Source organism: Prorops nasuta, unplaced genomic scaffold, assembly GCF_024137725.1.
Source record: "Prorops nasuta isolate Cenicafe-Biocafe unplaced genomic scaffold, Cenicafe_Pnas_1.2 PNAS00007, whole genome shotgun sequence".
Lineage (NCBI taxonomy): Eukaryota > Metazoa > Arthropoda > Insecta > Hymenoptera > Bethylidae > Prorops > Prorops nasuta.
In genome coordinates, this window is record NW_027116804.1 from 5,050,424 (window position 1) to 5,068,605 (window position 18,182).

The window sequence follows — 18,182 nt, forward strand, 5'->3', positions numbered from 1 at the left end:
CTGAAAAAGATAAAAACATTAGACGAAAAATGTTATTAGATGCACTAATTGTGCCGCTTACATCTGAGAAAAATAATAAGCTATAATTTAAAACAGCTGTAAGTCATTATATTATTTGATATATTATATTCAAAGTTACATTGGCTTCTCATCTTATATCTTTAAAAAGAATTTGTCAATTACTACAGATTTATAAAAAAAGGTATTCAGTTACTTCTGTGATAATTTTATTAATAGTATTCATAACTGTAGATTTTTGTTACTTATTCGTAGTATGTAAGCAGTTATCAAAAATAAATGTTTTATATTATTAATCATTTTTATAAAAACTAAATGTTTAATTAAAGAGAAGTTTAGACAATTTTTGGTGTTTTTCTTTATAATATTAATTAGCAAAACGGTTATACATTTAAAATGTCTCACACTTATTGTATTTATGTTTTAAAATACATACGATTTACTTAATCTATGTGTAAGGAAGTAGAAAGAATTATATTGTTTTATAGATCTATCTCATATGCATTTATTACTATATATGTATGTAAAAAAACCTATAAAAAATAACTATGGTTTTATGTAAAAACTCTTCTATTATTATATTATTTTATTATATAAAATGTATTACTTTTATAAATGAAATAATTTTCACCAATAAGCAGTCTGTAATGAATATACATAAAACTAATTATATTTATTTCTACGTGCACATCCTTTGAAATTAATATACTTCATGTACAATAGTTTATGTAACAGTCTTCTAGTATTGTAGAAACTGAAACTTGTATACGTTTTATCCATAAATAATTGAATTAAATTCAATGAATAACATATGGCAAATTTTTCAATTTCAAAAACATATAAATTTAAATCCTCATTGATTTGCTGACCTCAGATACCCTGCCTATAGAATAAATAAATTATAAAAAAGTAAATATAAAATTATTTATTGTATTAAAATTAACTTTTACTTGGATCTTGATTTAGATTTGGTCTAAATTTGATTATTATATGTATTACTCGTCTGCATAAACACCCCTGTGAACATTTTCATGCTGCCAGTTTACCGATCCTTGTTCTGATACGAAATAATCACTCAACTTATCCCGTTGTTTTTCACCAATAGCCACACTACTTTCTAGCTGCTCTGTAATATTTGAAACATCCATCCAAGGTAACTCCTAAGATAATTATTATAATATTACAAGATACTTTTAGCTAAAATGCATTTATTAAAAATTGTTTTTACTTGATCAGTAGTGTTATCGAAAGTTAATTCTTGACTGTATCTTTTAAAACCACTTTTCTGCTCTTCTTTTGGCACAAAATTGTGCAAACATGTTGAAGCACTAATTATTAAATCTGCTGTTGCTGGTAGCATTGTTATAGCACTTTGGAAAATCCTCCATTTCCCTGAGAAAATGCCAAATGTACTTTCTACCGTGCGTCTAGCTCTGGAGAGCCTGTAATTGAATATTTTCTCCTTGTAATTTAAATTTCGTCGTGAATAGGGTTTCATGATTCTATTTGATAATTTGAAAGCGTCATCTGCTACAAAATAAGTATATGATTTTAGATTGCTTCCAGGAAATGGTATTTCTTTATTTTCTAAATTCAAATTTCCATTTCTCAATCTTTCACCAATTTCAGAGTCATTAAAAATGCCCCCGTCACTGTTTCCTATAAGTAAACACATTATTATAGTTATAAATATATATTTCAGATTGTAATTCTAAATATTTAAATTCACTTACCACCATATGCTCCAATGTCCACCAACGTGAACCGATATAAATGATCAGCCACTGCCATTAATACAATGCTGAAATATTTTTTATAATTGAAATACAAACTGCCAGAATTTGGAGGACATTTCAATCGTATATGTTTTCCATCAACTGAGCCCACGCAATTTGGAATATTCCACGCCTTCCAAAACCCTTCAGCACAGTTTTTCCAATCTTCCTTTGTCGGTGGAGACAGATAAATCAGTTGTAACACCTTAATCAACACTCTACACACCTCTTTCACAATTTCACTTACGGTTGATTCACCTGCTCTGAAAGCTAAAGCTATAGAGTAGGGAGAATCTCCTGTAGCGAGATACCTACAAAATGAATCACTTTCATTATAATAACGTTATTATTAATTAATAAGAAAGTATGAAAAGTATTGTCAGATAATTACCTTAAACATATTAAAAGTCTCAATTCAGGAACTAAGGCTCGCCAACTTTTTTTTTGCACATGTGGTTCGATTAATTTCAATAATAATTGAAAATAACCATATGTCATCCGGGTATATCGATAAAAATGTTCTTGGTCACCTTTTATATCATTGAATAAATTATTAAAATCTCCATTTTCGTTTCTTTTCGTATTAATCGGTCTCACGAGCCATCTCCTATTTTGCCATCTCTTGTTCTTTTTTTTACGCAAGTATAGGAGACAAGAATTAACCCAGTGTGTTACCAGAACATTAAAATTATCATCATTTATTATTTCCATAATTGTTATTCTGTACAAAAATTGAATACTTTCAATTTTAGATTTAAATGCACTTACATATCAGATTGATTTGCTTAAATATCAAATTTTTGAATGAATTCTGCTTATAAGAAATTTAAATTTATAGACTTTAAAATATTTCTTACAATCAATAATTAAAAAAATTTTACAAATAAAAAGATTAATAATCTTTCTATATAACTATTGTCAAATAAAATTTTTACACTTACAGTTTTCAAAAATTTTTGTCAAATGATTTAATTTCTTATTTTGTATGCACACCCGAATTCAAAGTAACGAGACCAGCGATGGGGACATATGGCAACAACGCTTATATGTTGTTTTACGTTACGTTACTGTTTTCTCTGCCTTGGTCTACGCCACGGACGGCTACGGCGTCTGTAAGAGTTTACGAACAACTCTCTGCCTTCAGCCTAAGAGAAAGAGGACAAGAGTTGACCAAAGATGACTGTTGTGAGCGGGGAAGGGAGGGGCAGCGATACGCTAGGCGTATCGTCTAGTAAAGGATAGCTCTATCCTTCTCCACGTTATTCCTTTTCTCTCCCTCCGCGGCCAATTAGATGCATCTGCCCCCACCATGCCCTCTGAGTCCTCATTTCGAGCTGAGGCGCCTTACGTGAAACACCCTGTATATATATGCAGAGGTTTCATGGAGGTACGAAGTACCTGGAGAGAGCATAAGGTCCCGTTTTAGGCGAGGGGGGTACTACGCGAAGGATGAGGGGAAGGAAGGCTGGCCGCCATCTTTGTGGCATAGGTTGCCTATATACAGGGTGTCCGGTAATAGGGTGCCAAGCCGGATACCCCAGTTAGAGCGGCCGATTCTGAGGAGAAAACTCTTATGAAATTTTTTCGCGAAACCCTTAATTTAGAAGTTATTAAGGGTAGAAATTATTAATATTTTATTCGTCGAGCAGGAGGAGCGAAAAATCCGGGAATCGGATTGGCAGACAATTGACGCACCAATACACTTTAATTAGTATATCATATTACCATATGATCCAATTGAAGATCTGGCAGTAAGACATAGAGTGTGTGGGGAAGGGGGGAGGGAGGTTGTGAGACTGAGCGTGGAAAAACAATTGAACCGAAGCGCTCAGTTTCGAGTGTCGGCCAACAATAGGCTTGAAAAAACCGAAATATGAATTACGTTTAATTGATCAAAGAATATTAAAACTCTTACAACTTCAATTAAACGTAATCAAAAGGTTGATTAGTGAATAGAAAAAATTGTGGTGATGACAACGAGCCTAAACATGACGTAGATACGACAGCTTTTGATTAAGTTAACTCGTAGTTACCTATAATTATTAAAACTAATAAATGTCGCATTTACACTGCGATTAGACTCAATTTCATCGTAAAAAATGCATCGATTTTTTGAAAAATATCTTTATTACAGTTGTATTTGGGCTATCTTTTCCCCACCACCTTGCGGTAAATAGCTTGGCGCGTTTTTTTATAGTGGTTTCCCCAGGAGGCCTAATCCACTTTCCTAATTTAATGTAGGAGCTGCTCAAAGTGGCGACCGTTTTGCTCCGAGCATAGTTCGCTCCTTCGAACTATGTTCCGCGTTGCACGGTGCACCATATCTGGCGTAATAGAACGGAAGGCCGCAACAATAGCATCGCGGACTTGCTCTTCCGTCCCATTACGCCAGTCCTCTACCAAGGCCTTGACGTGGCCCCATAAAAAAAAATTCAGTGGATTTAGGTCCGGGGATCTCGCAGGCCATGTAATAGGGCCACCACGGCCCATCCACCTCTCCGGGAACATGTCGTTCAGGGTGCTCCGCACGTTCAATCGGTAGTGCGGAGGCGCACCGTCGTGCTGGAAGATGAGATTATTCCGCACGTGAAGCGGTACATCTTCCAGCAGGACACCGAGTTGTGCCCTCAGAAAATCGGCGTACACTTCCCCGTTAAGCCTCGGTGGTAGAAAATACGGACCGATTTGTAAATTTAGAAAGAAAAAAAAACGATTAGTATAATCAGCCGAATGAAAAGGATCTTTTAATTACTTACGATATTATTTCCAATGAGGCCTGCCCAGACGTTGACCGTGTACCGATACTGGAACGCACATTCACGAGCGGCATGGGGATTTTCCTCTCTCCAAACTATGTAGTTTCGAGAGTTGAAAATCCCATTCGGCGTGAATGTGGATTCGTCAGTCCACAGTATCCTGTCGGGGAAATCTGGATCCCTTCGGCATTGCGCAAGAAATCCTAATTAGAAAACATTTTTATTAATTAGCTATCTATATTAAATCGTATTTAATTGAAACCGAAAATAATAGTCGAAGTTACCTTGGCAGAAGTGCACCCGACTTTCAAAATCGCGCGGCAGTAGCTGCTGGACGCGGTAAAAATGGTACGGCCGCAAGCCGTTCCTATGCAGGATTTCTCCAACTGCAAATTTGGATAAACCAAATTTGCGTGCGGCACCACGCAAGCTGTCTTGCTCACTTAAAAAGTGTTGGATGATTTCATCCTCCAATTGTACACTGATATTACGCGATCTGGCATGATCACGGTTAACCCGTAGGCTCAGTCTTTCGCGCGAACATCGCACAATATTTAAAATCGCGCGTCGTTTCGGGTGGTATTGGCGATTAGGAAAGCGGCTCGCATACAAACGCTCCGCGGCACTTGCGTTTTCATTCGCCATACCATACGTTATCAGTATGTCCGTCAATTCTACACTGGTTAAATTTTCCATGACTATTTCAAAAAATAAAAAATGCAGGAGGTCTCTACAATTCGGAGGACTCGCTAAGAATGCTGCGTTGATTTGAAAACATTCAAAATGTAAACAAATGTTGCGCTTGACGATTACAACAGTTGAACGTTTAAAATACTTATTTTTTGCATTTTGTTTTTAGCAAAAAAGGAAATAGTTGTTTACATTTTGAATGTTTTCAAATCAACGCAGCATTCGTAGCGAGTCCTCCGAATTGTAGAGACCTCCTGCATTTTTTATTTTTTGAAATAGTCATGGAAAATTTAACCAGTGTAGAATTGACGGACATACTGATAACGTATGGTATGGCGAATGAAAACGCAAGTGCCGCGGAGCGTTTGTATGCGAGCCGCTTTCCTAATCGCCAATACCACCCGAAACGACGCGCGATTTTAAATATTGTGCGATGTTCGCGCGAAAGACTGAGCCTACGGGTTAACCGTGATCATGCCAGATCGCGTAATATCAGTGTACAATTGGAGGATGAAATCATCCAACACTTTTTAAGTGAGCAAGACAGCTTGCGTGGTGCCGCACGCAAATTTGGTTTATCCAAATTTGCAGTTGGAGAAATCCTGCATAGGAACGGCTTGCGGCCGTACCATTTTTACCGCGTCCAGCAGCTACTGCCGCGCGATTTTGAAAGTCGGGTGCACTTCTGCCAAGGTAACTTCGACTATTATTTTCGGTTTCAATTAAATACGATTTAATATAGATAGCTAATTAATAAAAATGTTTTCTAATTAGGATTTCTTGCGCAATGCCGAAGGGATCCAGATTTCCCCGACAGGATACTGTGGACTGACGAATCCACATTCACGCCGAATGGGATTTTCAACTCTCGAAACTACATAGTTTGGAGAGAGGAAAATCCCCATGCCGCTCGTGAATGTGCGTTCCAGTATCGGTACACGGTCAACGTCTGGGCAGGCCTCATTGGAAATAATATCGTAAGTAATTAAAAGATCCTTTTCATTCGGCTGATTATACTAATCGTTTTTTTTTCTTTCTAAATTTACAAATCGGTCCGTATTTTCTACCACCGAGGCTTAACGGGGAAGTGTACGCCGATTTTCTGAGGGCACAACTCGGTGTCCTGCTGGAAGATGTGCCGCTTCACGTGCGGAATAATCTCATCTTCCAGCACGACGGTGCGCCTCCGCACTACCGATTGAACGTGCGGAGCACCCTGAACGACATGTTCCCGGAGAGGTGGATGGGCCGTGGTGGCCCTATTACATGGCCTGCGAGATCCCCGGACCTAAATCCACTGGATTTTTTTTTATGGGGCCACGTCAAGGCCTTGGTAGAGGACTGGCGTAATGGGACGGAAGAGCAAGTCCGCGATGCTATTGTTGCGGCCTTCCGTTCTATTACGCCAGATATGGTGCACCGTGCAACGCGGAACATAGTTCGAAGGAGCGAACTATGCTCGGAGCAAAACGGTCGCCACTTTGAGCAGCTCCTACATTAAATTAGGAAAGTGGATTAGGCCTCCTGGGGAAACCACTATAAAAAAACGCGCCAAGCTATTTACCGCAAGGTGGTGGGGAAAAGATAGCCCAAATACAACTGTAATAAAGATATTTTTCAAAAAATCGATGCATTTTTTACGATGAAATTGAGTCTAATCGCAGTGTAAATGCGACATTTATTAGTTTTAATAATTATAGGTAACTACGAGTTAACTTAATCAAAAGCTGTCGTATCTACGTCATGTTTAGGCTCGTTGTCATCACCACAATTTTTTCTATTCACTAATCAACCTTTTGATTACGTTTAATTGAAGTTGTAAGAGTTTTAATATTCTTTGATCAATTAAACGTAATTCATATTTCGGTTTTTTCAAGCCTATTGTTGGCCGACACTCGAAACTGAGCGCTTCGGTTCAATTGTTTTTCCACGCTCAGTCTCACAACCTCCCTCCCCCCTTCCCCACACACTCTATGTCTTACTGCCAGATCTTCAATTGGATCATATGGTAATATGATATACTAATTAAAGTGTATTGGTGCGTCAATTGTCTGCCAATCCGATTCCCGGATTTTTCGCTCCTCCTGCTCGACGAATAAAATATTAATAATTTCTACCCTTAATAACTTCTAAATTAAGGGTTTCGCGAAAAAATTTCATAAGAGTTTTCTCCTCAGAATCGGCCGCTCTAACTGGGGTATCCGGCTTGGCACCCTATTACCGGACACCCTGTATATTGATATATATAACAATGTAAGTTTCGGCCATTATTCTTGCGCCTGGCGAGGGGAAGTAGGAATTAGAGGGATGAAGGGATATCTAGGGAGTTTGTCCGTAGCTGTCAAATGGCGCGATTAACCCTCAATTTTGGATCGTAAACAAAAGTAATATTTTCGGAAAACGATTGCGGAAAAGAAGGAAGGATTTTAATACATAACAGAAAAGAAAAAATATATCAGATGAGTATAAATTAATAACACAAAATGAAAATTATTGTGAATTTATAAAGAAATATACTTTGTGGTTATTTTATTTCTGTTACAGGCTAAATCCAATTCTTCATGAATTTAAATCGCAGGAAAGAAATACTTAAAGAACAATGAATGAAAAGGACTAATTTATAAAGCATTTCTGTGTGGCCCAATAGTTTCAATAATTGTGACATAATGTTATAGTAGTGAATGCGTAAGAAAGATTACTGCGTAAACAAAGAAATTTTATCATAAAATAATAATGATGTATAATAATGTTTTGATTCCTATTATTATAAATTAAAGTTAGTTCAATAAAAATATTATTTTAATTTCTTCCTTAATCATACACAATTTCTATACGTACATAGTAATTACATATTCTTGTAGAACCTATCTTTAAGCTATTCTAACCAAATTGCAACTATTTTAAATCCACAGCTCATAACTATTTATTTCAATGATTTTTATTATTCAATGTGAGATTATTTGTATAAAGTTTCTGCTAATTTCTTATTCATCCGTACTTCACATGCTTCCACATCTCGTATAACATTTATTTGCCTTGATTATTTCTTCTTCTTCTAGTTTTGAACACATACCAATAATTCTCTAAATATTTTCAAATATGCTCAGATATGCTTATTCTGCTGTCTAATTATTTCTATAATAATTAGGATAATTGGTAAACTATTGCTGTATTAAATTTGAAGAATGGACACTGGACTTATTGTACTTAAATATGTTTGGCACCTCATCCACATGATATCTTTTCCTTCCATTTGAGAGGATATTGTTGACCAATATGTTTATGTATACTGCTGAGTTCATCTTGTTTTTAGTTTCAAATTATATTTTCCAGCTACATATTTGGATATCCATTCCCAATATGCAATACTTATTTTATTATTCCCATTTGTTCATGACACTTATCTGTCCTAAAACCTTAATTTATCCAGTCGTCATATGTATATCCTATCATTTTCAGATGATTGACAAATCTTTCTATCAATCCTGACAACATTATAATAAGAGTAAGGAAATAAGAGTATTCTATATTCAAAATGTATATTCAAACACGTTGCTGGAAAACTACTTGAAGCTAAAAAATAAGATGAACTCAGTATTATACACATATAACTTTTAAGAAACTTTATCTATCCAAGTATTATGAAAACATATCTCACAGAAGAGAGGCCCAATTTAAATAGCATCATTCAAATGCCAATTTTCCAAATTTAATAAGACAATGGTTTAACAATCATTCCAATATTTATAAAATTAATTACATATCAACATAATCATTTTATCTGCATGTATTTAAAATTGATAATAAAATTATTGTTATATGTTATAGACTAGAAGAAAATAGTGCAAAGAAGTCATATAAATATCATAAAAGGTAATATGTCGAAGAATGTGACAGACTAATAAGAAATTTGCAAAAACTCTATGCAATTTGTCTCACTTTGAAAAATAAAAATCATTGAAGTAAATAATTATGAGCTGTAGATTTAAAATAGTTGCAATTTAGTTAGAGTAGCTTAAAGATAGGTTCTGCAAGAATATGTAATTACTATGTACGTATAGAAATTGTGTATGGTTAAGGAAGAAATTAAAATAATATTTTTATTGAACTAACTTTAATTTATAGTAATAGGAATCAAAACATTATTAAACATCATTATTATTATATAATAAAATTTCTTTGTATACGCAGCAATCTTTCTTACACATTCACTATTATAACATTATGTCACAATTATTGAAACTATTGGGTCACACAGAAATGCTTTATAAATTAGTCCTTTTCATTCATTGTTCTTTAAGTATTTCTTTCCTGCGCTTTAAATTCATGAAGAATAGGATTTAGCCTGTAACAGAAATAAAATAACCACAAAGTATATTTCTTTATAAATTCACAATAGTTTTCATTTTGTGTTATTAATTTATACTCATCTGATATATTTTTTCTTCTCTGTTATGTATTAAAATCCTTCCTTCTTTTCCGCAATCGTTTTCCGAAAATATTACTTTTGTTTACGATCCAAAATTGAGGGTTAATCGCGCCATTTGACAGCTACGGACAAACTCCCTAGATATCCCTTCACCCCTCTAATTCCTACTTCCCCTCGCCTTGCGCAAGATTAATGGCCGAAACTTACATTGTTATATATATCAATATATATAGGCAACCTATGCCACAAAGATGGCGACGAATGACATATATATATATATATATAAATATATATAGGCAACCTATGCCACAAAGATGGCGGTCAGCCTTCCTTCCTCTCACCCTTCGCGTAGTAACCCCGCAAGATTATGCTCTCTCCCAAGGTTGCCAAGTGTAGTACATACTTTCGGTACTATCGTAAACAGAATCGCTCTTAGCGATATCTCTCGGTAACTCGATTCAATTTCCAGATCACGATCCAACCTAACCGCAGGAATGCAACGTCGAGAAAAAATTACTAGATGGATCAGAGGCTTCCGCGTGAGCTCGATCCGATCCGATCAGGAGATTCAGAGGGTTGGTGACCAGACAGATCAGACAGATTTGGCCAGATTTGGCTACCGCATTGGGGTATTACTGACGTACCAACAGCGAGTGGCATTGATGTAATTGAAGTGACAATAACTGTTATCCAAAATAATTTTAATTTAAAAATATATAAAAAAGATAAGCTGATATTATAGAAAGCAATTATATTTAAAATGACATAAGCTTAAGGCATATTTTTGAAAATTCTTTGATATGGATATTGTACAAAGTGATAGAATTAATATTGATTTTTTTCTTTAGATTTATGAAATAGAATAATGAATAGAAGTTGACAATATAGCATAGGTATATTAATGATATAGAATAAATAATATCTGAAAATATTTGTTTTTTTAATTACTATTTATATGTAACACATATCAGATCCATGTAAAAGTGTAGATTTTACTTGTTATAATAACTTAATTGTATATATATATTGTAACCGGACAAAACTACGGTTTCGATCGGTTACATAGATTTTGATTTCCGCGCCGCCAGTAGTGCGGTGGCCCAAGTGGGCGTGGGCCCGGACCTGAATCGATCAATGAATCGATGCGAAAAACTAGTTGCGCCGGCCCTGGGCGCGCCTGCGCCCTTCTTCTTTTCAGGACTCGAGCGAGGTGAACCCCGTTGCCTCGTGGCACTTTTTCGATACCCCTGGACACGGTCAGGCCAAAACAAGGAACCAAGTAAAAAAGGATAAAACAAAAAGGAAAGGATAAAGAAAAGGGATAAATAAAAGGATAAATAGAGGAAATAGACAAAAGGAAAAAGGAGAAAAGCCAAGGTAAGTGGTAACACGTGTATTTATAACCTAACCTATAGGCGCTAGGATTACTCCTTTGGCTTATTTGCTTTTCGTAATCTATGCGAAAGCCTCTTCTCTTGGCGGGGCGTGGTAAGGACTGTTGCTGATGGCAGAGAAATTTTATTGGGGGTGCGGAGTAGCATGTGAACCATATAGATGGTAAAATATGAATTCATGCTGCTGATGCCCATTTAGTGAAGGTGAATTGTAATTGAGGAGGCTAATAGGAGATTAATTAGTATAATATAAAAACAATCACCTAGTGGGACCCTCTCCCATCAGCAAAAGGCTACGTAGCCTGTCAGGCAAAAGAAAAGAGAGGTACAAGGCAAGTACCTGGGGCAAGCGAAGCCCAAATATTCTACCCAACAGGTCCTTAAAGACTATGTGCAAACAATCCGGTGTAGGAAACCGTCTTACCAGAAACGCCAGTCAGTGATAGACAAGATAGGCCACAGGAGCATGGGTCGAAAGGGATACCCATCAGAGGAATGAGCATTGGATGGCTTACGCAGTGCCTACCATAGAATAAAAGGGCAGTGCGAAGAGGGAAATAGACTGCGAAGAATCTTTTAGGACTCTGATGAGGCTAAAGGTAGGGGGTAAAGTTCCATAAATTTTTCTAGTTACTTTTAGGTGGAACTTGGGGGAGTTGACAGTAGATAAGTTACCAGATCTACGCATGCGCATAAAGAAGCAACTGCTGATGCTAATACTCTATAAGATGTAGTCCATAATTAAATGTATGTCACGGATTGTAGTTATGTTTATGTTTTGTTGGAGTTGTCAAAACTTGAAAATATTAAATAATCATTTCTTCTATATACTTTATATGTTTAAACAAAGTAGGGATGGGCGATATTTGCAAAAGTATCGATACTTGTATTCGATACCGTATCGGGAACGTTAGAATCGATACCTCAAAAATATCGAAGACCAAGTATCGATACCTGCAAGTATCGATTCTCAATCTCATCTCAAAAAGAAAATGAAAGTAAGGTTAGGTCTTAAAAGATGGAAAGAAGCGCCAAATATAAATATATTTCAAAGATTTAATAGTGAAATAAAATATTTGAATGATTTTGTAAGATTACAGCCTGCAGGCTTTGAATAGTGTAATAAAAGATAACAGTAACTCAAATTTGTAGTTCTTTTGAGTGATCAAATTAAGAATGTCATAAAATAATATGTTTACCTAGAAATTTGACATTTACCTTTAGAATCAGGCTGCACAAAGCAATTAATTATTATTTTTACAATTAATGTTAAAATCAAAGTTGATTTAAGTTCTGAATGAATGTTGGATCAAATTAAATATATATAAATTTTTCTATAAAACTTTTAATGTACTATATATTTCTATTGTAATTACATACCTAATATTAGTGTTTAAATTAACTTGGAAAATATTTCTAACAAAAAAGTTAAATAGATATGCTGATTTAAATGATTATACATATTATGTATCTTATAATTATATAAATTACTGCTTTAATAAAACAATTCTTCTGACAAAGAATTTAAAAATAGTAACTGGTGAAGATGTTTAGATGATAACCTGTTTCTTGATTCCGTTAATATGTTACCTGCTTTAGAAAACAGTCGTTCTGCAGGAACAGATGTAGCAGTGATAGGTAAATATTTCAATGCTAAATTTCTTAAATTTGTGTAGGAGCCTCCAAAATCTTTTATCCAAAAAGTAATTGGATCTGATTCCAAACTAGAAGTAGCAATATTTAAGTAATGTTGCAACGACTTTGGTAAATCTTCAGAATTGGAACTATGTTCATTATTAGATTTATTTTCAATGGCTATCAGTTGTTTGTGATGACACCATAAGTCATTGGAATCTTCCAAAGATTCTTGAATATTAACTATACGATTGTCTAATGAAGATTCGAACTGTATATTATTATACAATTCATTTTTAATGAATGAAATGGCTTTTGATAAACTTACATTATCCTTAAAATGAAGGCATTTGAATCTCGGGTCTAATATAGTTGCCACAGCTAGCATAGTATTATTCTCAATATTTTTAAATCTTTCTTCTAAAGCAGTTATAGACAAATCACGTAACTGCTTAGCATTGTCAGTTTCTAAATTCAATCCAATTAGGTTTTTTCGCAGACAATTAATGATAGGTATTACTTTCCCAATACTAGTATGTCTTTCAGTACATAACTCTATAGTGGTACGCTCAAAAGGGCGTAGAACTATCACAAATTCTTTTACAGTTAGGATCTCAGATGCTGATAGCATTAAAGGCGAATCAGGTAGGCTTAGTAATACAGATCCCACTATTAGAGACTGTTCCGTGAAACGTTGCAACATGTAGAATGTAGAATTCCATCGTGTTGGAACGCTCTGTATCAACTTTAGTTCACTCTTTTTTCTCAATTCATCACTAGCAACCACTGAATGTTTAAAATATTTAACAATAGTTTTGACTTTATCTATAATGTTTTTAATTTTCACATCACTGATTATTTGGACTGCCACTAAATTTAAAGAGTGCGCGAAACATGATAAGAATCTATGCTCTCCAAAAGTACATTTAATGGCCTTGGTCATATTGGAAGCATTATCACTAACTATAGCCACAATATTTTCAATTTTTATTCGCCATAGTTCTAATACTTCCAGGATCCAATCGCCAATGTTATTGGACGTATGTCTATCGGATAACTCAACAACACTTAAGGTGGCACTTTTCAATTTCTCACTATCAATATAATGTGCTGTTATTCCTAAAAAACTTTTTGTGTTAAGCGTGTCGGTCCAAATGTCTGTTGTTAAAGATATACATTCAACCTGTGAAAGTCTATCAGATATAATTGAAGACAATAGATTATATTTTTCTTCAATTAGTTTCGTAATGTTTTTTCTGCTAGGTATTTGATACATTGGAGCTATAACTTTCATGAGTTTCTTAAAGCCTTCTCTTTCTACAATATTCAATGGACAATTATCTTTAGCGATCATAAACATAATTGCATTTGTGATTTCATTGGATTTCTGTCCACCAAATAAAATTTAAATGGTATTACAAAATAAATAATTTTGGATAGAATTAGAATTAGTATCATTTACCTTCATAAGACTTCATTGACGATAATGATTGCAATATAGTTGGCTGCTGTTTTAAATGCATATTTTGTAAAGATACTGATTTCTGCTTTGTTGGCATTATCGGATCATCTTCTGCAGGATCTACTTCTACACACGTCTGTTAAATTTTATTGTTACTTTAGTTAAGGAGTTTAGAATATAGCAGTCTGAGTGAAGACTAATTTAAAATAACTATTAAATATAAATAAGTATTTGAAAATATGAACTTCATTACTTCTGTTCTTAGTTTTTTAGAAGCTGGTTCTACATTTTCTAAATTAGAATGTTTTCTTTGCAAGTGTTTTAGCATATTAGTCGTATTACCACTAGTAGTAATAGTAGAATGACACATATTACATTTAGCTCCACCTGCCACCTTTACAAAATATTTCCACGTAACACTTTTTTGTGGTGGCACTAAAATAAAAATAAAATTGTGTATAGTATTTAAAATAAAATAAAATAAAATAATGTTAATTATAGTTTGAAATACATTATAATTTAAGCAAATGTACTTTCTTTTACTTACTTATGATTATTGTTTCTTAACTTTATTAGGACAGGGATTGGATTTTGAGGATATTCCTAATTAATGAGAAAATATGTATAACGAATATTAAACCAAAATACTAAATGGAACAAAGTCTAATATTTTCTTACACAAATTTAATAATTATAATTAAAGTACGCAAGAGAGGTAAATAGAAAAATCACTCACCAATTGATATAAGGCAGCAAAACATAAAAAATCTCTTTTGAATCATTTATTTCAATTGACCTGATTTTTTAAGCTATCCAGAAACTGCGCTTGTGAACTCTGCTCTTAACTCTTATTAAAATGATGTTGTGATGGCATAGCAGTTGTAGCAGTAGCACACGCTTTTTTAAAAAAATTTAGATTTTTAAAGCTACAAGCAACTCTCACCCTTCGGTTCGGTTAAAGTTATATACTTGTGGTTAAAACAGTATAGTTCATGCGAAGGGGTTAACCACATGTTAATATAATTTTTATTATTATATTAATTTAAAATGCGAAGGGCTACGATTTCAATTGATAGTCAAAAAGTATGTATCGAATATCGATACTGAGGTAGTGAGTATCGATATTTGAAAGTATCGTTTACTTCGGTATCGATTCAAAAGTACTCGATACTTTAGGGGAAAGTATCGATATCCCTAGGTATCGGTATCAAAAGCCCATCCCTAAAACAAAGTTTGGATATAAATTGAAAAGACGATTGGCAGGAAAAATTTCAGATAAGTGCAATTTTAGTAAAATACAGCTTATATTTTGATGTAATAATGACGTATGCTTTGTGAAAAATCTAATTGTTGTTGCAGGATATTAAGATTGCTTTCCATTCTTAAAGCGGCTAAGGATTGAGGAAATTGTAGGAAACATGATCCTTACGCTCCTCTTTAGATGACTCGCACAGAAAGTGTCCAATAAATTGAAAGCTCATTGGATAGCGATGGATACAATCTGAACGAAAGATTATGCAAGAATATATTTCAAATAAATAATACAATGTTATGATATATGATAAGAATGTTATATGCTGCGTGAAGAAGGTAATACTTATTGCTAGATACTTAAATGTTTGAGTTAAAGTCTGCTATTTATTGATAAAATTAATAAGAATATCAAGTTGGTTCTTTCCCTTGGATGATCTCACAGAAAACATGTAATCGTTAGTTCTTTAATTATAAATATCTTATTGTGTGCTATTTTTTTAGACTTAGCATTTATATCTAATCTAATTTAATGCAACAAGTAATGAATCTACAGTGTGCACTTTAGAATTATTCTATTCATGTAGCTCATTTAAAAACACATTTACACAGATATTTATGACGAGTAGAAATTTACAGCTAAGGAGTTTACCATCTTACGTATTCAATGCATGAATAACCTCTGTATTATATAGCAGAGATAGATTTAATAAGAAATTTGTTTACATATTTATATTCAAAATAAGGTGTATTTAATCAGGTTTGAATATATCCTTACAATTGCACAGCTACATTTGCATTATGGCAGGCGTACACTCTTTACTACTATGTATTAATTTATTTTTTCTCCAACAGGTTATAAAGAAAGTACTGACTTGATAGATGACATATTTATGGACATATTTTGAAATATATATATATACATATATATCTACACATATATTGAGCTTGGTTGATGACACTTTTAGTTAGCAGAATTCGACAGTCAACTTTCCAATGTATTAATTTAACTAAATCCTTGCACATGTAATTTCTCTACGTGTCTGTTATTTTATTGTTTGTTACCATCTTATTGTAATAACTGATACGAATAAGCTAGTGAAAACAGAATTCAGTCATTGTGGAGAAGCGGAAGGTATGCTGTATTAGTTTAAATGACTTAGTAAGTGCAATGTTAACAAATTCATTTACATTATTTATACAGCAATTTGTCTAATTTTCTACAAAAATTGTAATTAAACATTAACGCAACAAATATTTCATAATATACTCATTACTTTAGTGGCTTTTACTGGAAATATATGAAAATAATTCTATGAAACAATAGTCTATTTGTAAAATGCAAATAATATAATATTTGTGTCAATATGCACGTAGAATAAAGATTATATGCTTCTTACAATTATTGTGAACTTATGGTTATAACTGATTTTTTGTGTAATATATTTTTAAAATTCTAATTTATATAAGCTAACTATTGTTTTTGTCATACATTGGTAGATTTAATTTAAATCTCTAATATCATTTTTATACGTTTTACTCAACATGTTTTATTATTCTTGCAATTACTGTTAACTCTACACAATCAACATTTTGTACTTCAGATTTAAAGCATTGTGTAAGTATGATCGTTTCACAAAGCCATATTATAGGAAAAGGAAACTATAGAAAATCAATTATATTTAATATATAGTTATTGAAGGTAAAAAACTTAAAAAAAACATTAAAATTGATGTCAATTTTAATAATAATATTTTGTAGTAACCATGTAGGGGAACACGCACACCCGAATAGCGAATTGCTGGCTAGCTGCACATATTAAAAAAATATGATCTACAAATTTGTTTATTTACCAGTGTTATATTTATGTTAAATGTCTGTTATTAAAACTTATATTTAAAATATTGTTAAATATAAAGCAGAAATATAATATATATAAAGTTATATTTTATTATAAGACACTGTATTACTCTATATTATATTCTATTCTCTTTACGAAAAAAGTGGAACGACCAGATCACGTAAATTATAAGAATTTTTTATTCACTACTATTTTCAGTTAGAACACACGAAAATAACTTTTAGTCTACTATATTAGAGTAGAAAAGTCGAGTTTTTCTGGAATTATTATGCCTTCAAAAATGTCTCAGAAATCTTACAGGATTTAAAACAGAATTTTTTTACTATCATAAAATAAATGGAGCACCAAACTGTTTGAGAGAATCCTTTGCACTATAAGGATACCTACAACTACATTTTCATTTTTATACAGTAAATTCACAAACACTTGTTTCAAAGGTTTATTTATATGTAAATAAACTAAGACGAATTCACACACACACAATTCATGAATAACTCTTAATTAAAATAAAGATTGTATTTAATAAGTAAATAATTGTTTAATATAAATAAATTAACCCAATAAATTTCCTATTTTTACACATACCAACTGAATCCAAACATTAAAATCGTTAAAAATGGTAAGAAAGGAGTTATATATTAATGTTAATTTATAGAAATAAATGTCATTAAAATAATGAGTTATCATGAAGTATACAATTTTTATAGAAAATTATACAAATTGCTGTATAAATAATGTAAATGAATTTGTTAACATTGCACTTACTAAGTCATTTAAACTAATACAGCATACCTTCCGCTTCTCCACAATGACTGAATTCTGTTTTCACTAGCTTATTCGTATCAGTTATTACAATAAGATGTAACAAACAATAAAATAACAGACACGTAGAGAAATTACATGTGCAAGGA

At 33.1% G+C, this 18,182-nt stretch overlaps 2 protein-coding genes across 2 annotated transcripts; both read right to left on the reverse strand.

The window, feature by feature from the left end:
• Positions 1-1,013: 1,013 nt before the first annotated feature.
• LOC136774934 (uncharacterized) lies at positions 1,014-2,504 on the reverse strand. The gene is made up of 4 exons (XM_066729407.1): positions 2,185-2,504; positions 1,752-2,104; positions 1,247-1,677; positions 1,014-1,178 (listed from the first exon to the last, which is right to left on the reverse strand). Exons 1-4 carry the CDS (start codon positions 2,502-2,504, stop codon positions 1,014-1,016), a joined length of 1,269 nt encoding a protein of 422 aa, XP_066585504.1.
• Positions 2,505-10,193: 7,689 nt separating this feature from the next.
• Positions 10,194-14,529, reverse strand: LOC136774936 (E3 SUMO-protein ligase ZBED1-like). Its single transcript, XM_066729408.1, has 5 exons — positions 14,413-14,529; positions 14,160-14,295; positions 13,026-14,014; positions 12,653-12,968; positions 10,194-10,351 (listed from the first exon to the last, which is right to left on the reverse strand). Exons 1-5 carry the CDS (start codon positions 14,527-14,529, stop codon positions 10,194-10,196), a joined length of 1,716 nt encoding a protein of 571 aa, XP_066585505.1.
• Positions 14,530-18,182: the final 3,653 nt, after the last annotated feature.